At 38.2% G+C, this 24257-nt stretch overlaps 1 protein-coding gene across 1 annotated transcript in view; it reads left to right on the top strand.

Moving 5' to 3' along the window:
* FGD6 (FYVE, RhoGEF and PH domain containing 6) overlaps positions 1-18422 on the top strand; it is a 103507-nt gene extending 85085 nt beyond the window's left edge. Inside the window, exons 10-21 of the mRNA XM_068971209.1 lie at positions 679-737; positions 821-892; positions 1603-1671; positions 2205-2288; positions 3006-3085; positions 8820-8922; positions 9398-9544; positions 10372-10474; positions 12364-12491; positions 15609-15737; positions 16346-16494; positions 18077-18422. Coding sequence (XP_068827310.1) covers positions 679-737; positions 821-892; positions 1603-1671; positions 2205-2288; positions 3006-3085; positions 8820-8922; positions 9398-9544; positions 10372-10474; positions 12364-12491; positions 15609-15737; positions 16346-16494; positions 18077-18113 — 1160 coding nt within the window. The 3' untranslated portion in view covers positions 18114-18422. The remainder of the gene's footprint in view (positions 1-678; positions 738-820; positions 893-1602; positions 1672-2204; positions 2289-3005; positions 3086-8819; positions 8923-9397; positions 9545-10371; positions 10475-12363; positions 12492-15608; positions 15738-16345; positions 16495-18076) is intronic.
* The last annotated feature ends 5835 nt before the right edge of the window (positions 18423-24257 follow it).

The following is a 24257-nucleotide window of genomic DNA, read 5'->3' as shown; positions in this document are numbered from 1 at the left end:
AAAAAGTTAATAAAAAGAATAAAACACAGGTGAGGCTCAGTAACCCAACTCACAAAATAATGTGTGTAATTTCCTAAGATACAGTATGCTTCCATGTGGCATTTTTCCCTCTTGGGATCAGACTAAGAGAAGACAGCTAAGCCCTGACCTTAAATCGAAGGTTCTCATAATTCTGGTTTCCTATCCCAGGATCCTCGTCTGTCAAGGCAGTTTATCCTGGAGTGGTCCTCAGCTTCCAGTTAAATCCTATTCATATCCTTGTGGTCTCCAACAGCTCAAATCTCAGTGCAAAACAATCCTGACTCCCTGCTGCTGATATGCATGGTCTATAATGTGTCTTTTTTGGTTTTGGCCAGACTGCATGGTTATCGGTTCTTGGCTCCCTGATCAGAGGTTGAACCCGTACTCCCTGCAATGGCAGTCCTAACCATTGGGCTGCCAGGGAATTCCCTATAATGTGTCTTCAGAGTCTGTCTTTGGCTCCTTTCTTTTCATAAGTACTGTTTTTGCCTGTTTTCCCTTGGTTTTGCTCTCATCGAACTTCACCATGTATATTTCTGCCCACGCACAGTTAACTGAGCTCTTCCACTAGCCGTCTTGTTACCTGGAATTGGTCAATGTTGCATTTCATTGGTAATGATGGTGATCAAATGCCCCTTCTGTTCCTACGTGTTTTAGATGCCCTTGCTGTTGTTATAGAGGTAGCCAACCACGCCAATGACACCATGAAGCAAGGAGTAAGTATCTTCATTTCAGTGGCTGTTGTACTGTTGTACCTGGGAGCTTATGCCTTCATATGCTCTGCATTCTCTTTCTGTAGGACAACTTCCAGAAACTTATGCAAATTCAGTACAGCTTAAATGGACACCATGAAATAGTTCAGCCTGGACGGGTGAGTGTTTTAGATTGCCTTTTACAAGCTTAATACAATGGATTTAGTCACCATTTGTAACTATTTTCATTTGAGTTATGAAAATAGGTTTTTTGTTATTGTTAGTCTTCAGTGACCCAATCTGGATTAACTGCCTTCATTCTATCCTTTAAAAACATGCATGATTTAAGTCACTGTAACAAGAAGTCCAATTCAATTAGGAGAATGGCAATGGACCCCACAGAGTATCTGATTAAATAGGATCGTTTTATTGTATAATCCTAGCTGACCTCACACAGCGTTAAAGACAATTTCATTTCAAATCTTTAATGTAAGAGTGAATTTTGAGAGGAGGGGAAAATTATTGGTGTTCTGATGCTCTTCCTGGAGCACAAAAGTGGCTAAGGGAATGAATTCAGGAAATTTACAAAGTGCAATTGTCAGGATGTTGGCTCAGCCTTGGGATAAAGTACACACTCAGTCAATTACATTTTAGATGACATGGTACCCCTGGGGTCAATATTGGCTTTATAGAATTCTGCTGGCTTATTCAATTCCTAAATGACTTTAAGGGTTTTAAAAGAAACCATGGCTGTAAAAAGCCACAAGGAAACTATGCTACCCAGCCTCCACACAAAAAATCTGGGTAAAGAAGGTTGAAAAGGAAATTACATGTATACATATATTGTAGTTGTGATGGTACTAAATGGGCGTTCGTTTGGATGAATCAGGTTTTTCTCAAAGAAGGAATTCTGATGAAGCTGTCTCGGAAAGTCATGCAGCCCCGAATGTTTTTCCTGGTAAGTGGCCATGTGTGTTGCTGTTGAACCCAAGGCAGGGGTAATTGCTTAGGGAAAGGAGACCTCTGTTCAGGCCAGATTAGCTTGGCACATTCAAATAGCAGTTTTAGTGGGATCTTTGACTGTCTGGAGTGCTTATTTGCATGTCAAGTATAGGAAACAAAGTCTTGTATGGCGCATAAGTAGAAATTTACTTCCTTTTTGAATCTAGTTTATTTCATGTCTGATTTGGAAAAATTGATTCTGTCGGTGTTTTGTTTTGGCAGATTATAGTTCCTTAGTGGGATTTAGAATTCAGAAAATGTCAAATTTCTTATAGAACTCAGAAAGCACATTTTCCAGAAATGGCCTTCTAGTGATATACTAATAGAACATCCTAGGTGGTTCTGATTTTATAAGCAGAATCTAAGTATTTCATTGAGAGAGTTTGAAGCAAAGAGGTAATTTTGTTCCTTTATTCCTGTGTCTTACCAGTATCTTTGTAGATAAAATTTCTTGCTTTACTTTGTCCTATGAAATGTTTCTACTTTCAGTTTAATGATGCCCTGTTGTATACAACACCAGTGCAGTCTGGGATGTACAAACTGAACAACATGCTATCATTGGCTGGAATGAAGGTCTGTGCATCTGTTAGAAGATATATATGTATATTTTAACCCAGATGTATTTAGAGAAAAATCCCTACAATGATCATTTTCTCATAATCCTTCTCTCTCCTGTCTCCATGTGTTCCTGTTCATGTGTTCACGTGTTCATTTTTTCCCTCGTATATTAATTTAGTTACAGGATATTTCCTGAGAACTGCTATAAACAAAACATGTTAATGACTTAGTGAAAAATACAAAGATGAATTGAAGCAGGATTCTTTTGTCTCCACCTTTGCTCTAAACCCCCATGAGTTTAGCAGCTAGTGGGGAAGCAAATACACTGCATATCAACAGCTATAAAATAGATGGTAATAAATAATCACTGTAAAGGCACAAAGTTTGTGGGAGCTCAGAAAATAAAGAACGTGTAGCTTTCCATGGGACATGGTGGAGAGATAGTTGGCAGTGAGAAACGAGTGAGACTTGAGGAAGTCTTTTTGGAGGAAGAGCCAAGAATCTTAACAGAGTACGTCACATCTGGCCACACTGAGATGTGGGGAAAGGCATTCTTGGGAGAGGGAATAGGGTGAGCAAAGGCCTGAAGATGGGAATGTTGGGCCTTTGAGTATGTGGGTGTTTACATTCTTCTGGAGCAGATGAGGGAGAGCATTGGGCAGTTTTAACTGCACATCAGAGATGAGGTTTTCCATAGGAAATGTCTGCTCAGTTCGTTTTGCTTTCTTCCAGGTCAGAAAACCCACCCAAGAAGCATATCAGAATGAACTTAAGATCGAAAGTGTAGAACGTTCCTTCATCCTCTCAGCCAGGTACATTTTACAAATACATATAAACATTTGCCAGTATTACAGGCTCAGATACCTGCAACATTTTTCACATTAAGGTTAACAACTAGACTTATTTTTCCCCCTTCTTTTCTCTCCTAATACCATGCAGTTTACTTTTTCTTTTTTAAATTTATTTTTATTAATTTATTTGACAGTGCCAGGTCTTCATTGCAGCATGTGGGATCTAGTTCCCTTACCAGAGGAACGAGATCCCAGCCCCTCAGCATTAGGAACGAGGAGTCTTAGCCACTGGACCATCAGGGAGTCCCCCATGCAGTTTACTCTTGATTTACCGTGTAGGGGGAATGTCTGAGAGCTGATACAGTAGGATGCTGGAAGCACAAATATTAAAATGTCCCTCTGAATGGAGTAATAATGCTAAAAAGTGCTTTGCCAATCATTGTTTTTGAAGTGGGTATTTCAAATCCTTCTACAGTGATATGCAATGTTTTTTAAAACATCTAGCGCTTTATATTTTACAAGGAAGTTTTCATGTAACATTCCAAGGTCATAACAAATCTATTGAGGTAGGTGTCATAAAAGTGAGGAAGACCAAGTTACAGAAAAATTGAGTTGTCCATTGCTGGCAAAGTCAGGATATGAACAGAACTTTTTTTGGTTTTAATTCTGTTGTTATTTTAATACCACTTTGCCTCCAATAGAAACCTACAGTGATTTATGTGTACTGCAAAATATATGACCATAATGTAAATCAAGTGCTGAGGAAACCTGAAACTGTATGACTCATACAGGTACATTATTCAGGTTTGGCTAGGTGCCAGGAGTGGCTGTCTGGCAGGATTTGACTGGTGAAGGGAAAGACACCAACAGCTGTAGCTTGCTTGACTGCCAGATCTGGATAACAAGTCTGGGTGGCTCTCAGACTTCACCTCTGATGTAATCAAAATAGCAGCAAACCCTTACATGGTGCTTACTCTGTGCTCGGGACTATTCCGAGTACTTTCTGTGTATTAATTCATTAAATCTTCACAATAACTTTTTTGGGTGAGTTACTACTATTATACCCATTTTATGGTGAAAGAAGTCAACCAGCTATTAAGTAGCAGAGCCAGTGGAGCTGAAATTTGGATCTGACACTAAAATTCATTCTTTTAACTGTTCTAATGTTGCCTATGTCCGTGGATGTCAAGGCCTCAGACCAAATGTGCCGACTTCCCAAATGAGACCACAGGAGCAGCTCCCTGGGTTGTGTCACTCTTCTGAAATAGAAAGGCCACTGCTGTCTGATACTAAATCTCAGGATGCCGGGAGAAGACAAACTCTTGTATTCTGGGTTTGTTACGTGCTTCCCAGATACTGCCTAGAGCAAGCAGAGCTCTGTCAAGGGAGGGAGTACTTGAAGCATCCTCCAGATCAGTATTTAAAATGTGAAAGTAGGGGACTTGCCTGGTTGCTCAGTGGTTAGGACTCCACGCTTTCACTGCCCAGGGCCAGGTTCAATACCTGGTCGGGGATCTAAGATCCCATGAGCCGAGCCGTGCAGCCAAACTTTTTTTTTTTTTTTCCAAGAAAGTGAAAAAAAAGTTTGATCACCTGAAACTATGTGATTTTTCCCCTTTCTTTTCTTTCTTTCTTGAATTAGCACAAAAAATGCAAAGAATATCAAGTTCTGGTATATCAGGTTCCTGGTGAATACTTCAGCTTGGTTCTTAAAATCAAGAAATTTATTTTCAAAGATCCAAAGAGGAAATGCTTATAGGGAAGTTAAGTTTTCAATTGTTCTTAAGTTTTCTAACTAAAATATGCTTTGATAAGCATTCTGTTTATTAAAAATTAAACAATTCAGAAAATGATGGTCAGTCTTTCTTTCTTTGGTTGCCTATCAGTTATATATCTAGATTATGTGTGTTTTTATCAGATCTGGCTCCTAGAATGATATAGTAAGATCACTGAATTTTTAAGTGTGATGGGAAACTGTCCAAAGGTTTTAAGCCAAGAATTGGTGTGACCTCATTTTTCATTTTTAAAAAAGCACACTATCTGCTCTGTAGATGATAGGCCACCAGAGGCTAGAGTAGAAGTTGGAAGACCGGATAGGAGGCTGTCGATGGTGAGGTCTGGACTATGGTTAGACTGAGGTCTGGCCTTCAGTTAGATTTGATGGAGAAAGGGCAGTTAGGGATAGCCTCCCTCAGGTCCTGTGTCTGTTGAGGTATGAAGGGTAAGTAGGAGTTAGATAGCTTGGCAAAGAGAAAAAGAGGGGGCTCTTGGCCACTGGGAGTGGTGGGAACGAAGATCCTGAGGTGGAGCAGGCGGCGTGGCGTGTTCAAAGAACTGAAAAGCCACTGTGTCTTGAACATAGCAAATGAGAGGGAGAGGGAGCCGAGATAAACCTGAAGGGACAGGGAGAAAAATTACGCAGAACTGTCTTGTGGATTTTGGTCTTTAGCCTAAGAGCCACAGGAAACCACTGGGAGGTTTATACAAAGGAATGATGTGATCATATTGGCGTTTTAAAAAGAATATCTGGTTACTCTGTGGAGGCTAGTTTGAGAGGGAACTGAAGGCGGTGAGTAGTGGGACATAGGAAATGAGAGAGGCAGTAAGATTGAGTCTTTAGCTTGGACAGTGTATCAGGTTGCTGCGATAGGTAACTGAGAGCTTTGGGGAGAAATCAGGAATTGAGGTTCAGATGTGAATGTGGGAGATCCCCTGGGGAAGGAAATGGTAACCTGCTCCCGTATTCTTGCCTGGAAAATGCCATGGACAGAGGAGCCTGGTGGGCTCCAGTTCATGGGGTCTCAAAGAGTCAGGCGCGACTGAGCAGAGGCTCACAGGTGCATATTGAGCGAGTTGCCTATAAGTCATCAGCCAGCATAGAGGTAGTTTATGCCAGGAGCTGGATGTCAGAAGGGAGACTGGACTGGAGGCATGTCCTGGGGAGTCATCAGTTTAGAGGTGGTGACCGAAGGTAGCAGACTGATGGGGAGTGCGCAGGGAGACCCCAGAGTCCCCTGGTTAGATCCTGTAATTCTTCCCGTCGCACATTAGTCATCACCTCTGCAAAGCCGTCTCTGCTACCCAAATAAGGTAGTTTACTATTTCTGCGTTACTTCTCTGCTTTACCCTTACTGTATTGTATGGTGATTACTTGTTCTTAGGTCTCACCTCAGTTGGGTGTCAGCGCTTGGAAGTGAAGGGTACTCTTGTGCCCGATTCACAGCATTATGCAAGAGTAGCATCCCACAGTTAACACAAGAAGGCCATGGTGTGTCAGGTCGAGCACCCAGAAATCCTTTCTATTGGAGAATTTTTTCCCTTAGAAATTCTTTCCAATCAGTGGTGAGAAGGTGCTTGGTTGATGCAGATTTGCTTTCTGGTAGTGTCCACATCCCATAAAGAAAAGAACACTTGGCTTAACTGTGTGTTCATAGGAGGAAGATGCTGATTCTTCTTTTGACCATGTCACAAAAGCAGGGCTAGAATGTCTGCACTTGATGCTCGAGGCAAATGTGTGTGGTCTCTGAGACGTGTTTTATCAAGAGCTGATAAACATTGTTTTGGCAGAAGCCCACACAAGAAAAAGCCAGGAATAACCGAATGAAAGAACAGCATATGTGACATGATTTGCAGTCGAATCACATTCCACATGCTCCCAGGGCTCCAGAAAAATCAGACAGCAATCCTCACATTAGCCATCTGTCTCTCTGCCTTCTGTTACCTTTTCCAGTGAAAAGTTGGGGAAGGAGAGAAGGCGGGGGGACAGTAATATTTTATGAATGTTTACCCAGAACCTGGGCCCGTGTTCTCATAGCACAACTTTTCAGAGGACAGGAACAGGGGCTAGAGATGGCCTGGTGGTGAAGGGTTCCCTCCTTAGCCACACCTGGGTCTGATACCAAGTCACCATTTATTACGGCAGCCTGTTATCTAAGGCATCGCAAGTGACGCAGAGGTATAGAATCTGCCTGCCGATGCAAGAGATACAGGTTTGATCCCTGGGTCGGGAAGATCCGTTGGAAAGGAAATGGCAACCCATTCCAGTATTTCTGTCTGGAGAATCCTACAGACAGAGGAGCCTGGTGGGCTCCAGTCCATGGGGTCACAGAGAGTCAGACAGGACTGAGCACCTGAGCATCCTGAGCATCATATTATCTAAAGCAAATTATCTAACGGTTCAAGTCTTCACATTGCTTTTCTATAGATGGAGATGGGGTGTGAAATTGGGATTGAGGGAGAGAGATATTCCTCTGAGGATATGAGGTGTGATGGCATTTGCACAGAGAGCATTCAGCACAACTGGCTGATAATGTGGTCAGTGTTAAATTAGCGGCAGCTAGTGGGACAGTGATGCTGGAATAGTAGAGGTAATTGAGGTGGGTTTGGTTTGGTTTAGAGAGATAGGGGCTATTTCTATTTTATTTTGGTTATGGTATATAATGAAACTTTGAAAAATATACTAGTTTTAAAATTTTGTTTGTAAACTGGATGCCTTCTTTTTAATATCTGTATGAGTGCATTTTCTAAATGGTACTGAAGCCATTTAGTTAGAAGGTTCATTTCTGAGAATGATTATGGTGGGGAAGGTTAAAGTATCTCCTTGATGTGTTCTGGGTTCATCAAAATATGCCTATTTGTATAATTTTTTATGATGGAATTTTTCCTTTTAAAGTCATTACTTAAAAGTTACGCACTTAAAATTAGAATGAGGACTACAACGAACCTGCATATTTGGTCACTAAGACTCAAAAAATTACCAAGGTTCTACCACAGATTTTCCTTTTTTCTAAAAGTACTTTAAAACAAATGGCAAATATCAGGTCATTTTACTCCTGCATACTTGAGTATGCTTCTCTTAAAAATAAGAAAATGCACATTTTCTTACACAGTAACATTCCCATTATTATAATGGATTTTTATTATGATACAGTTTTACATTTATTATTAAATTCTTTCTCTCTACAAAGATACACACATACACACACAATACCTAAAATGTGTCTCCCCTCCTGAGTTTACAAAACAAATGCACCGATATCGGTAATGATTCTGAGTCACCATAGAATTTTTTTAGAGGGCCTCTGTGCAAAAACATAGAACAAGAACGCATTTTTCTGAGCAGGCTATCCCCCTATTTGTCCCATTTCTATTTATATCTGGGTCACACGCTGCCTGATGAACTGAGGGTAAGAACAGAAAATGTGATGGACTGAATTGGTAGAGGAGCCCTAATAACCACTGAAGGCTCTCTACCTTATTAACCATGCCTTCAGCTTCTGTTTATGACACCAAAAATATATTTCCTTTATTCTAGTGCCCTTTCTAGAGTATTCAGTAACCTAAAAATATTTAGTATTCTGTGTTGTAAATTTGGATTTAAAACTTGATTCCTTGGAATATTTTTAAAGCTAGGATTATATCTCAGGAAGCTCCTTGGTTATATAAGTAATCACAATTATTAATGGCATGAATAGCCCTTAAATCGAACAAAAATACCTCCAAATTTAGGAGACTCAAAAGCCATTCAGTTTTAGAAAGTGATATCTTTGGAAAGAAGAAAAGTGTTGTGTTTGCTAAAATGCCATATGTTCTTTAAATGCCCGCTGGTTATTTGTGCCTAGAAACCTCCAAGTTGTTGCCTGTGACTCACATTGTTGGAGGGTGGTGGAATCTGTTGCCATGGCAGAAGGAAAAAAAGTAAGAAAAAGCCGAAGAGCTGACATCTGGCTGATAGAACCTCTTTTGCCCCCAACAGTTCTGCCCCAGAAAGGGATGAATGGCTCGAAGCCATTTCCAGGTCAATAGAAGAGTATGCCAAGAAAAGAATCACATTCTGTCCTAGTCGAAGTCTTGATGAGGTATTGTCTTTTCCTTTGTGTGTTTTTTAAGTGCATTTCAAACCATTTCACCTTAAACTTTTCCCAGGGGTTTAGAAAAGCAGCATATGCTTCACAGAAGGATTGGGTATGTGCATAATTTCAGAGCCTAAATGTTTATTCTATTAATGTCTACCAGTCTAGGATAGTATATAGGGCATTCATATTTTTTCTGGTTATAAGACCTCACTGTAGAAAATACAGTAGTGTAGTTTGAGGAAGAAACTAATCAGCTGTCATTGCACTACCACAGCCAATGGTAGTACAGTTTTGCACTAGGGGATTGTTGGAATGTAGCTAATCTTAATGTCCTGAGAAGATGAAAAATACGATTGTTCCTGTTTCATCCGCATCCTTAATGATACCATCAGCATTGTGAGCCTCCAGTGCAAAATAAAAAGATTGGAGCTGTAGCAGGCAGTGTGCCTAGAAATAATCAGAAGTCATTCTTCTACAGGCTGACTCAGAAAATAAAGACGAGGTTAGTCCTCTTGGATCTAAGGCTCCCATCTGGATTCCTGATACCAGGGCCACCATGTGTATGGTCTGCACCAGTGAATTTACTCTCACCTGGAGACGACATCACTGCCGGGCCTGCGGAAAGGTTGGAGAGGATCACACTCACTTCCCTTGTGATTTTCATTAGCTCCACGCTGTACATGGTGAAGAAGTGTATTTCCCCTTGTAAACCATTGTAGGGTAGGGAGGAAAGAGATACTGTCTTATGACTGGTATCTCCCCCTAAATATTTAGCATGAGGCAATCTTGTTAGGAAACTTACTCCTTCTACCCCAAGATTACTTTAGGATATCAATAGCAGAACATGTTCATTTTAAAAAAAAACTAACAAATTCACAATTAAATAGATACTCACATTTATAGGTAATTGTTGAAACTACAAGTTGTCCCAATACTACGGTCTTAACAGGAGGAAACTTTCAGTGTTGAAGTTACCCTTTGTGATGTTTCTAAGTTTTCATAACATTATCAGTAAAATGTGCATAGTAACAATGAAATCAGAGAGTGACTGTAAAGATTTAATGGATGTTATTTAGAGAACATTTAGTACAGTCCAGACACTACGAAGAGGTACAGCAGAGATGTTCATGGTTGCAGCAGTGATGATGGCAATGACGGTGATGACGGTGCAGCTAACAAAGCACTTACTACCCACCAGGCACTGTTCTAAACATTTTGCTCCTGTTAACTCCATTAGTATGTTATTATCTGTCATAAGCAATCAGTGATAATCTGTGGCCTCTTCAAATGTGGTATTGTGTGTGAGTTCCCTACATAGCTCTGCTGAGTGGTTATTGAGACTCAATGACTATGAACAGGTTTTGAAAAGGAGACTGAGCTATAAATTGTGCCTGATGGTTTAGATACAAAGGTTATTCTAAATGAAATGAAATAATTCCAATGTGTTTGCAGATTGTATGCCAAGCTTGTTCATCAAACAAGTATGGCTTAGATTACCTGAAAAATCAACCAGCAAGAGTATGTGAACACTGTTTCCAAGAACTGCAGAAATTAGGTAATGTATAAGTAAAGATTTAACTGAAAATTCCTTTATGCCCCAGATGCTTGCAAAAAACCTTCTAAAAGAATCGTCATAGGGCCTATTAGCAATATAATTGGTGATACTTCTCTCAAAATATTAAGTATCTTGCTTTCTTAATTTAGTTAAGCTTTCTTTTTCTTTCTTTTATTTTAAATTTATTTATTTTTACTTGGAGGATAATTGCTTTACAGTTTCGTGTCAGTTACTGCCATACATCAACATGAATCAGCCATAGGTATACAAATGTCCCCTCCCTCTTGAACCTCCTTCCATCTCCCACCCCTCTAGGTGTCACATAGCACTGGATAGTTAAGCTTTCTTCACTCATATTTTGTGATGATTCCAGGAAAGGTTGCACTGAAACTTATTTTTATTCAAAAAAGGGTTTTGCTAAGGATTCTATTGTAGAAGTATAATCACAGGATGAAATGCTTCGAACAGTTACAAGGGAACTTTAGCTTCCGAGTAATTTTCAAGTTTCTAGTTTCACATCTATGTGTATTACAACTCATTTTTATCTATCAGTCAAGTAGTTCTCTATGAAAACATACCAAGTGGCACTTTGTTAGCCTTATTCTATTCACTTGGACTGATGTGTGAGGTTTTATTCTAAATCTAAATGTGCAGCTTTTTACCAGCTACAAAATGATGAGTTATATCTGCCTGCAAGTATCCATTCCTCCAGTTAAGATGAATGCAGCTCAGGTCTACATTTTGAGAAAAGATCCTTTAGTTAGAATTCCTGAAACGTAGAGAATCTAAACTTTTAAAAGATGATCCTTCATAGCAATGAAGAATAGCTTTTCATTAGCAGATGAGAATGTCTAAGTGAATAGAACTGGATGACATGCTATTTCAAAATCCATACATTAATAGAGGAATTGTTTGTTATTTTCTGTACACATTTTCCAAAAAGAAACATTCATCTGATCTTCTGCCAGCCTTATGTTCCTCCCTCTGTTCTGTGAGTAGCTAATGTAGGCTCAAACATTCAAAATCCATTGTTGAATACTCCTTTGTCACCCATTTGGTCAATAAATCTTGTCAAATTTATCTTCGAAAAATCTGTCCTGCTCTTGACTTCTGCATCTCCACCCTAACAGAGCCTTCATTATCTTTCATCTGACTACTGTCCTACTTTCCTAACAGGTTTTTCTCTTGCAAAACCTTCCCCTTTCCTACTGTCACATTTAGTTTTCTAAAGTGAGTCTACTTCCCAGCCCAGAAGGCTTTTAATTTCCCACTGCCTAAAAGACAGTCCTTAGAACCAATCCTCTTTTTTCCACCTTCACCTCCAAATAGATGATCTAATTTCATATCTCTGTGCTTTTGCTTATGCTGACTTTTCTTCACGAAGTGTTCTTCCTCCTCTTTTTGCTTGCCAGACTCCTACTTATACCTTGATGCCAGCTTCAGCTTTCCTTGAACGTCTGCAGTCAAAATTAATTACTGCCTCCTCTTGCCTTATAGTCTCTTTTCGAAAATTTTATGTAATGTTATTTGGTCATATATTAGATACTAAATGATCTTGTTAGTTTTTTTTTTTTTTAAGTCAGGAGAGAAGTTTTTTCAATTTAGTTTTTTAAGTTGGTAGTACATGAACATGTTTCAGAATTCTGAAGGCATAAAGGGGCAGTTCTCTCATATGGTTTGCAGTTGAAAAAAGTAAAAAATAGACAGTGGAAAGTCTTCCTTTCACTCAACTTCCACCCATTTGGCTTCCTTTCCTGGGAGCCTCAGTGACACAAGTCTCTTAAGTATCCTTCCGTGGATTTTTTGCACAACAGTGTTTATTGACTTGGATTAAATTGAATTGCAGAATGTTTACCGTTGGTTCCATAAGTGTACCTGGTCTGTTTTAGATCACCAGCACTCTCCTAAGTTTGGATCCCCTGGAAATCACAAATCTCCTTCCAGCGCCTTATCATCAGTCTTACATAGTATTCCATCAGGGAGGAAACAGAAAAAAATCCCAGCTGCTCTTAAAGAAGTAAGTGTTTCCATTAAACTTGCAACTTGATAGAGGCTGAATTATTCATACCCAGATAGTACTTTAGTTTTTCTTTCATAAAGGAAGATGCCATTTCCTACCACTGTTAAGACATGCATTTTAATACTGAAGATGGATATGGCTTAGGCCTCCCTTATCTCCCTTATGACCTGAGTCATTTAGAAAATGACTGTTGAAAGGTTTGGAAAGCATTTTATAGCAGTGATAGAAAGTAAAGATAACTTGGACTCATGTTAATTTTTAAAATTACTTTGAGGAGACCCCTTATCAGAGGGAAGAAGTCTATAAACCATTGGGGGCATTTTGTTAGCATTTACTCATCTACATGGCTTAATTTTTTTCGGCATTAGTAGGTTATATAAAACTGATATAGTAGATTGTTCACTGATAGTTGGTTGTTCTTCCTTCAACTTAACAGAAAAAATTTTAAGTTTTAATAACCTACAAAGCTTGACCTGCCCCTGGAGTAAATCCATATGCATCTCTGATATCCTGTCCCAGTTCCTCAAAGTCAAGTGTTAAATCAGCCGATGTCAAGAGATCAAGTAGTCCTGCCTTTCTAGTCACTCCTATTTTGGTTAGTTGATTAATTGGTTTTGTGCCCAGGAAAAATAGCGTTTTAAATTTTGTTCTCTTGCTTGTTTGCTGTCGAGGTGTTCCATCATGAAAAGTGGAAGAAAGGAACTCTAAAAATTTGACAAAGATCATGTTCCTCATGTAAAGTTGAGCATATTTCATCATGGCTGTTGAAATACTAGGAAGTGATTTATAGCCAGTCTCATGAAATAGTAAGAATAGGATTTACAATTCCATTTGCCAAGTTTCATGTGAAACTGGATAAGCCGGCTAGGTGAATACCTCTTAACTCTTTTTCTTCTATCACGCAATTCCTGAATCTAAGTCTACATTCAAAAACTTTGAAGTTTTTAACCAACTGAAATAATTTTCAGTTCTTTGTAATTTTTCACTTCTCCATGTTGATGTCACTGTTTATAATTCTGACACGTGCTCCCCTCTTTAGTCAGAACTCCACAGAGTTTTTGGCTACAAAAACTCTTCATGGCCTATAGACTAGACTCAACCTAATTCCAGTCCGCTTTTGTACATCTTTCTACCCAAGCACACAAACGGGCCTTCCACTTTCAAACCTCTGCTTTCTCCCCTGACTCCGCTGGTTCTCAGTGTCCTCCAGAGTGGCAGCAGCACCACCATGGAACTCACTAGGAATGCAGATTCTTGGGCCCAGCTGTGTGGAATCAGAAACTTGAACAAGCATTCTCAGTGATTCAGGTGTATGTCTGCCGAAGTTTGAAAACCATTCCTTTGCGCCTCTGTGGCCACACAGGAGAAATTCATTTTTCTAATACGTTCTATACAAGTCAAAGTAGTCTCCTTGGAAACCTGTGAGTTTTTGTCTTTTGTTTTAAACAGGGGTGAAATTCATGTAACATATAATTAACTGTTTAAAGATACACAATTCAGTGGTATTTGGTGTATTCACAGTGATGTATAGCTGCTGAATTGCTCCAGTTTCAAAACTTTTTCATCACCACGTAAGAACACCCTGTGTGTGTCAGATAATCACCCCCGCCCGCGCCCGCGCCCCCCACCTCCTGGCAGCCGTGAACCTGCTCGTGTCTGTTCTGGAGCTGTCATGGAAAAGGAGTCATGCAACATATGATCCTGAATGTTTGGCTTCTTTCACTGAGCACAGTGTTTTTGAGATTCAGCCAAGTTATAGCATGCATCAGCACTTTTTTGTGTGTGTCTGAACAGTACTCCTTTTTCGATATATACCACAACTTGGCCATTTATCTGTTGAGGGACACTTGGGTTGTTTCACCTTTTGGCTATTGTGAATAACGCTGCTGTAAACATTGGTATACAGATTTCCATGTGAACTTACGCTTCCATTTGTCTTGGTTATATACCTAGGGGTGGAATTGCTTGATCATATAATAATCCTATGTTTAACTTTTTAAGGAATTGGAAAATTATTCCATGATGTTCAGTACATTTTTAGAAATTCATCTTTTAGAATTACATACATTCAAAACTTCAGTACACTCAGTAATGGCAGACTGTGTCTCTTGAATCGATAACTTCACTTATTTTTTAAATGAATCATTAGAATGAAAATTTTGTGAATTAGGTGATTAAACTGGTTTAACACTAATTTTTCTTTTAAAAAGATAATAGAGGACTGTGTATGATTATTCAGTATTGTGATTAGTCTTATATGGCTATTAAATTAATTGTAAAATATTCCAAAAGAGCAATGTACAAAATATTTCAGGCAATGATAGCAACAGTTAACCTAAGTACTTACTATCAGTAGTTTCACAGTGTAACTGCATTTTAAGAGAAACCTCTTTTGAATGTAAATGTTGTAGTTTTCCTTTTTTTTAATTACTTGGTAGTCTTATATAAGATGTTATTTCTGTATACAGATTTACTTGCACTTAATAGACATTCTAATTTAACATTAGATATAAATTTTCCACTTGGGACTTTGCTGGGAGTCCAGTGGTTAAGACTCTGAGCTCCCAATGCAGGGAGCAGGGGTTTGATCCCTGTCCAGGGAACTAAGATTCCTATAAGCTGCATGACCCCCTCCCCAAAAAAATAGAATTTCCTGTTTACTTATCTGTTGATATAATTTGTAGAAATCTAGAGTTATCTTAGAAACAAAGTTGAAGGTTTAAGAATTTTCCCTAATACCCCTAAATGAGAGCAATAAACAACATATACTGTCCCCAAAACACAGCTTTAAAAAGGCATTTTTGTCATTTGAAGTTATTCATCTCCTGGCAACCCAGAAAACCTAGTGGAACCCACTAAGAAACCTATACATGCAAGCACAGGTAAACCAGGTAAAATTCTGGAATTGCTTCTAAAAGGAAGGATTTTATGCTCATGGTAATGGCAATATTCAATCTGTACAGCAGCAGATTTTGAATATAAACAGTTTCATTCTTAAGCACGATATTATTATGGTTATTGCTTTCAGCATCAATGATCAAAAACAATTTTGTCTTTTTAAATTTTGATTTTGTCTAAAACCTATTAAACTGTGTATGGGATTTGCTTATTTAGGTATCAGCAAACACAGAAGATTCCTCTATGAGTGGCTACTTGTACAGATCAAAGGGCAATAAAAAACCTTGGAAACACTTGTGGTTTGTCATAAAAAATAAAGTACTATATACATATGCTGCAAGTGAGGTAAGATCTGAAATGTAAACATGAATAATTTGGAGTCTTGTTTTATAGTGCCACCTAGAAATAATTAGTGTTTGTCTAATCTGTTTGTCTACGCTTTTGCTTTGCTTTGAGAGGGGGAGATATTACTGTTGTTTTTGACATGAACAGTGTCCTTGTTTTGTATCTAAAGATACTCAAAGATGTTAGGAATTTTCCATAGTGTTAAAATGTTAAGTTTGGGGAATATCATGTGACTACTGACTACTTCACTAAAGGCAGAAGTTTGGTAAGACTGGGGTATGTCACCTTTCTGAGCTGTGTTTTTTGCATCCATAAAATGAAAGTAATGTACTTACTCACTTCCCATGGTGGTAGGGAAATAATGTGAAATCAGTGAATATGAACACATTGGAAACTGTCTACTGCAGTGTCTGTCTGATGGGTGGGGAGGGGGTGGCCCAATAAATATTGTTGAATAAATGAAAAGTGAATTTGTTGCTAGAATTATCATTGTTTTATGTATGTGTGTTTGTTTGAAATTAAATTAGAGCTTTTCAGATAAAAAGTTGCAGGTCTGAATTTTGTATCATTTTGAAAGTCTGTCTTCCTTTGTGTCTTTGTAAATTTAGGATGTGGCAGCTTTGGAGAGTCAACCTTTACTAGGCTTCACAGTCGCTCAAGTCAAAGATGAGAATTCAGAGTCTAGAGTGTTTCAGTTACTGCACAAAAACATGCTATTTTATGTATTCAAAGCAGATGATGCTCACTCAGCTCAGAAGTAAGTAATTTAGCCTTTTTTTCATACATGAAATTTCAAATTGTTACTTTAAATGATTCATTTTAAAAATAACCTACTTCCATGCATGGGATCAATGAAGAATATAAATCAGAGATCCCATTTAGAAAGATTTAAAATGTTATTCAAACTCTTTAGAATTGTTTTAAAGATGGGCAGGAGTATCTGGAATATTTTCAGGAAGCAGAAAGGAAAAGAAAATAGGTAGTTCTGTCCAAAATATTTTGTGTACACATGACCTCTGAGGAAGCAGCATGAAGCTGCTTTGCTGCAAGGAAGGGAAGCGGAGGTATTTGACCTCTCCTCCAATGAGGTGAAGAATTTTATTTTGAAACATTCTGGGATTTTGGCAATCCAGTGAGTCAATCGTGCCATGGAACGGCAGGAGCTTAAACAGCTGCTTGCTAACTTACATCTTTGGGGAGAAGGTCAAACACATTAAGAGTCTCTTACGCTATTTCCAGTGACTGAGTAGAAGGAAATGTATATCATTTTAGATGGAAGTGGTTGAAATAGTCTCTTCAAAATTCCAAAACGAATATTTATTTAGATGTCATGAGATTGCTTGACATAAAGAAGAGTATCTCTGTGAAACTGAGGTCCTCTGTGAACAAAACAATTCAGTTCACCTCCCTTTCACTAGATTTTTATTTTGGCCTCAAAATAAAAATATGCATTATTTTCACCAAGTGGTGCTCATGTTTTCTCACCAGGCTCTCAAAGTACACACAAATCTAAAAGAATGCTTTAAGTAAGGCTTGTCTTTTATTAAGGTAGTTACAACTAATGTATCAGAATTAAACATGTTCCCCCTCAATAATAATCAGATACTATATTACAAATACTCTATAAGCCTTTTTTTTCAGTCTGTATTAGGGTTTCCAACCATATATAGCTGTTAATCTAAATGATTACTTCTGGGTACTGAAGAATAATTTAAAATTATGACATGGCTATTTTTTCTTTAAAAAATAGTTATTTGGATAAAATAATAATTGCCTACAATTCTGTTTGATATTACATTTCTCATCATTTTTATTTGTGTTCATGATTAGCTGTTGAACTTTTGAATATGTATCTTTTCCTTATATAGTTGACAAGATAGAAATCCCTTCAAGAGAGTTGAATGTAGTTGGAGGAAAAGAATCAGCTTAGTTGTTATTTAGAATTAATACAGGCTAATTTATAAATTTCTCTTTGAGTTTATTAATATCACATGCGCTGCTATATTTTCATATTACAGAATATTAAAATGTGTTAATTTTAAAGAAAACTTTTGACATTTAAAAAATCTTTTTATTTATTATGGTATAACTTATATGCCATTTGCATTTTAAATTGACCATTAAAAAAAAATAAGAGATGCACTCTTCAGGCCAAATTTTGGTCCCAGTTACCAGATGAAAGGGTAGTTTCATACATACAGAATTCTCGTTTGCTATAGAAAAGATCTTAAATATACTGTTAGGGTAATTGGATCCAAGAGAATAGCTGTGGTCTGTAGTATTGTCTTACCATATGTTGGATGACTGCATTTTACAAGTCTAACGAATTTCTCTTACAGGTGGATAGAAGCATTTCAAGAAGGCACAATATTGTAGTTGTGTTGGTTTCATCTCGTGTGATTCCAAAACAGTGAAATTTCATCAGAATAAGTGCAGTAGAAACATTTTATATAACTGAACAATGCCAAGATGAATCCAACTAAAATCTTCATCAGAGAAATTATTTTATTAGGTATAAGGTAATTTTTAAAAAATGTTTGTTTTTCATGTATGTTATTTATTAAAATTTTATTGTTTACTTAATGGTCAGAGTTATTTGTGAGATTCACACTGTATTCTGAAGTACCTTTTCTTTAGAAACCAGAAAACTTGTCTTAATACTGTATTAACTGTTTGTGACACAGTCCATCCTGTTTTCTCAGCGTGTTTTACAATGTTACTTTGTAACATTCTCACCAGTGTAAGTCATGGTAAATAAAAAACACACATCAAGGAGTGAATTTCTATACAGTCTTTGGATTGGAAATTATGATTAAACAGCTGATGAGAAAAATGTATGTCTTTGAATCCATACATTTAGATGAATTTTTGTATCTTTTAATGGAAAAACACATGGCCAATTTCTACCTCAGTAACTGAAACAAAATTCCAGTAAATTGTCTAAAGTATTTCTACTGTTACGTACCTCTTGTGCTATGAGATAATGTTATATCATCAAGGAATTACAGGAAAGGGATAGAATCTGAATTTTCATTTAACTCAATTGTGAGTAGGAGAAAGAATATTTCCATTTTCAGGGTAACACAAATAATTAACTCTATGGCCTTTACATTAAGTCTAATCTAAAAAAGAAAAAAAAAACTACCATTTCAACACAAACATAAATGTATTATTTCTTTAAAAAGCAAAATAGGGCGAGTATTATATTACATAATGTCCCTTGCTCTTCTAAGTGTTCTGAGCCCAAGGTAGTAGAGAGGTATTTGTATGTAAAAAGAATGTTACATTTTCTATAATATTGTGATTTTTTGAATGAACTGGAATTACCATATCAAAAAGCACATATTCTAAGCCAGTATTAGAAATTGTATAGTAATCATTTTTAAAAGATTTTTAAATACCACTTTGTGTTATGTCCTTTCTGGTAATTAAAGTGTATTTTTTTATATTTTCCTTTAAACAGCTGTCAGCATACCTCATTAGGAAGGACTTATATTCCTATTTTGGCTCACATGTTGTTTAACATATGAACTGCTTTATACATAAAATTGATGAGCAGAAGTAAAATTAAATTAATACTATGGTTAAAGTCATTCCTGATGTTCATAAGATAAATTTATTGACTAAGCATAAATGAAATATAAAGTATCTTCAAAGGCAAGAAATTTTGAATAAAAGGCACAAGAAATTTCCCTTCTGCTGTTATGTAAAGAATTTCCTCATTCGTATTATCTCTGTGGTTGCCAAGAGTTACCGAGCGCCTTCTGAAGCCCTTTGAGTGAGTGTTGCAGCACCAGGGTCTCTACATCTCGAGTTTGACTGCTGTCGTTTTCTGGCTATTGCTTGCTGTGGAATCATTTTAAACCCTCTTGCAACCTCACCTACAATCCTTGCATGTTAACTTCCAAGTTTTTCTGTTAGCTGTAGGTAAACTAACATTTCTTTGTATCTCATTAACTTTAACCAAGATAGCATAAATAAGGCTTCCATGTTAAAATCCTTGCAGTTTTTAGTGTGTCCTTTTTAGAGACCAAGGTCATGCCTTATGAAGTGTTTCTTTTGGTTTCACAGGATCAGCATTTTGTAAAATAGGTTACTGGGGTTCCTCTCTCCTCCTCTTGAGCTTTCAACCGTCTGACTGCAAGGTTTGGTCTAATTAGAATCTGAAAATTATCAGCCAGTGGCTATTCTGTCTTTCTAAGAGTTGGCTGAATCAAGAATTAGTTAAATATTTAAGAAACAGTGCACAGATTTCTAATAGTTCTAATTACATGTGAAGCGCATGTATGATTATGCTAGTGTTGGCTTAGCCCCATGGAGGGCTTTGAAAAATATAAAATATGGTGCCTTTTGAGGAAGCTATCGGATTACCAGCCTCCCCCCGACCCCGATGTTTTAAATGTGGAATAGTATTACATTCCCTTTCTCCCTTATCAGTCCTTCATAACTTCACTGAAGCTGATCAATTATTTAACCTTGCTCATTCAATGTCAAATGAGAAGCCTGATTATATATATTTTGTTATAAAGCTGTCGATACTTTTAAAACCACTCTTAAAACTAACATTTTAGCAAAAAAAAAGATGATGTTGCAAGCACTCTATAAATGAGAAGTACTTAGATCCCAATAGTGCTTAGTGTATTTCCTACATTGATACATGTCCTTCCATCAAATCCTTCTCAAGTGTCTCCTTTTATTCATAAGGAGAAAGAAGAGTAGCTATAAAGTTAAGTCCAAAAGGATGCTTAAGAAACCTAGACAAGAGATGCCAGGCCAAACTAGGGGAAGGCCGGCCTTAGTATGTGTCTCTAGGCAGTGCTGCTCCCTTACCTGTGGCAGCTTTAAACATAGAGGACCCGCCAGAGTGTAAGAAAATGATAAAGTTTATCTTTGGTATTTCTGAACCTCTTCCCAACCTCTTTCCCCTTGTTCCCTAATGTACCCAGTATCCTGCTATTGTCTTTTCCCAAGATACATCTCCCTTTTAATAACTAAAAGGTTGACTGATAGTGAAGTAGCATTTCTTAAAATGAGATCATCAGAGCAAACTTTAATATAAAGCTATAATGAACCAACCAAGTGAGGATAACTTTAAAGTATAGTTTTGTTGGCCAAAGGTCTATTTTATATTTGGATGGTAGAATATATCCAGAAATAGGGAAAGCCTACTATTTAGTAATTCAGTTAAAATGTAAATGTCATCACAGCATATCTTGATTTATGTCTTCGAGTGTGCTTTCATTGTACTTGGTTTTTTAAAGTTGAGATCTGTTGTAGTCAGATGTCATCACAGGGGCTTCCAGAGAGGTAAATCCTATTATTTCCCTTAGTATACTGCACAGTCCTTGAAAACATACTGTTTTATTCCTGGTACATCAGTTTCTCACAAAATACCTACCTTGCATCTTTCAAGAGAAAATATTTGTTGAAGAAAGTAAGGACAGGATTCTTATTATTTTGAGCTCAAAAGTCCCAGATGGCCCATATTATAACTCAGATCTTAGACCTGCTCTTCCCACCATCCTGCAAGGCCATATTAGCAAGTACCTGTTGGACATCTACATCTTAAGCATTTTAAGCTTTAAATGTCTAAAACTCAATTTCCTTTCATTCAGATCTGTATATTTTCTTCTACAATGGAGAAACACCATTCTTGGCTCCAGAATCTGTCTCCAGGTCTCACCAAGACCCTCTCTCTACAATTGCCCTCATGTCCTTTCCACCTTCTTTGTCCTATTATCGCATCCACCCTAGCTCAAGTCCTTGTTACCTCTTCCCAGTGATGGGCATAACTTTTCTTCTAATTCCAATGCCTTTGCATGGTCCCATTTAAACACTGCCAGACCCACCTTGTTAAGCATAGTTCCAATCTAGTTTCATTCCTGCTCTTTACAATCTTCACTGGCTTCCGAGTGGTCTGTTGTGAACACTTTTGCTCAGGTATCATGTGGCAGCTCACCCCGACCCTACCTTCCTCTGTTCACACTGTTTTGTCTTTTCTCATCCTCCCCCAACCCCATTTTTCTGCCTATTTACCTAAGACTTTTCTATAACAGTTGATCCTAGCCTCTCCCCATTCCTGCAGATTAGATCTAGTCTCTCCTTCCTCTATGCTCCTGTAGCCTTTGGCTCCTAAACAGACTTTCTTATGGTGCTTATCACATTCTAGCCTTGAGAAGAGCAACTGTATCTTGTTTGTTTGCGATTCCTCCTCAGCACCTGGCAGAGTGCCTTGCATTCACTGGACACTGTTGTGAAGTAAATTAATTCAAATGGTCTCTTACTCTTTTTTGAATGCCTCTAAAACACAAATATTCTGGAGCCTATGCCATTTCTAATGTTATTTTCTAATGGAAATTTTCTAGTTGGATTTTTTTGTTAAGATGTTAAAAAAGCCTCAATATCAAATTCCCCCGTTTTTGAGGGGGTGGTTAGGACGAATGGTGGCAACTTTCTTTTATATGAGTTCATCATAGCATGTTAAGAACCAATCTTGAAATACTATTTTTTCAGATGACATAAATTTATAGAAACACTTACTTTAAAAATGATGTTTGTATCTTATTGTCCATATAGAGATATAGATCCTTTATAAATAAAATATTAGCAGTGTAAATAATGTTATGTATTATATTTATACAAAATAAATTTACTAAATCTACTTTCAGTGTGATGATGTCTTTCAAATCATTTTTTATAGTCATGCAATTAGAGATGAACCACACTGATCTGTTTTCCTGAATCATAATTAGGGGAAGCTCTTTTTCACCAACAAAACGTATTACCTATTTGGATGGTTTCTACATCAAAATGCTACTGTGACCTAAGCAAATTAATTGGCTATAAAGGGGATGACCCCAAGCATCACTGTGAGTGTGCATATTGGGCACTGAGAATAGAGAAACGGTCTCAGATTGCCTTTTTCCATTGGACCTATAGGTAATATACTTTCTTAGCTTTCATCTTTGGGACAGACGTAAGGAGTGGATCCCAATTTGGGTGGATGGAGTAGCTGTTGTTCAGTTGCTAAATCGTGTCCAACTCTCTGGGACTGGATGGACTACAGCACACTGGGCTCCCATCCTTCACTATCTCCCTGAGTTTGCTCAATTCATGTCCATTGAGTCAATAATGCCATCCAACCATCTCATCCTCTGCTGGCCTTTCTCCTTTTGCCTTTAGTCTTTCCCAGCATCAGGGTCTGTTCCAAAGAATCGGCTCTTCACATCAAGTGGTCAAAGAACTGCAGCTTCAGCTTCAGCATCAGTCCCTCCAATGAACATTTCAGGGTTGATTTCCTTTAGGACTCGACTTCAAGGATGCATGGAGGAGGGGTGCTTTAAAACCACTAATTACACAACAAATGATACTAAAAGGAAGAGGGTGACTTCTAGAGAATGAGACATAAAGAGTGTTATCACTTGTTAGGGGTTGTTGCATGCCACTTTTGTGGCCCAGATGCCTACTTCCAGGGGGAAATGACAGAGGAGATGTTCTCCTTATCAGTGCACCTTGTTTTTCCTGACTTGGGTTTCTGGCCTGAATGCATGCCTGCTTTTCTAGGGCGAATCAAAACTAAGACATTAAAAAATAAATAAGACATTTTGAGGACCCCTGCAAGACCAAACCACATAGCACTCTGCAAACGTGGCGGCTCTTGATACCACACCTTGGTGCTTCAGGGGCCACTATCAGAATGTGATGTTCTGTCAACACCTTATTTCACAAATCTGTATTTACCATTAGGCACTGTCCCATAAGCTTGGGAATACACCAGTGAACAAAACAGACTAAAAAGCCAGTCTTCTGAAAGTTTTCATTCTAAGTGATTCTACTCTGGCTCCATTTAGCTATTATGCTATTTACTCACAAAAGTTGATAAGTAAAACCTAGCCTTACTCAACAGGGCTATACTCCAGCTTATTTAATGGAATTTGAAATATTTTATTGGGATCTATCCAGTTTTGTTAAGTGTTCTAATAAACCGTTTAGTCTAAGGCAAGAGCCTGTGACAAAGCCCAGTTTCCCACAAATTAGAGACCGAACTGTCTAAAACTGATTAGGTCATCTATCTTGGCTCCAATCTGAACAGTCTCAAAATTTCCTTTAAGGACCGCCTTTTGCAAACAGGATGCTAAGCGCACGTGTCTTCTCCAAGTCCCAGATAAGGGAAGCGCAGCTATGCCGGAGCAGTCTCCCTCCTACGCGATAGGGGGCAGTCGACTTCCAGAGACTGGGTTCTCTCAACCCTCCACCCGGGGAACGTCACGACCGCCTCCCGCCGCCTCTCCACTCCACTGGTGCGCAGGCGCGGACGGGAGCGCGCACCGAGCCGCTGAGGGAGGGGGTCAGGAACTCTGACCCCCCCCCCCCGCCCCCAAATACGCAAACCCAGAAAGCTCCGTCTCCACTTTTTTAACCCTCCCCGCTCCAGCATTTTCCAGTCTGTTTGCCTGGAGGCCCCCTACCCCATCCCGTCCCAGCAGCCGCCGCACAAGACTGTCCGGTTTACGCCCAGCG

This window comes from Capricornis sumatraensis, chromosome 4, assembly GCF_032405125.1.
Source record: "Capricornis sumatraensis isolate serow.1 chromosome 4, serow.2, whole genome shotgun sequence".
Taxonomy (NCBI): domain Eukaryota; kingdom Metazoa; phylum Chordata; class Mammalia; order Artiodactyla; family Bovidae; genus Capricornis; species Capricornis sumatraensis.
This window is presented reverse-complemented; position numbering and strand designations above follow the sequence as displayed.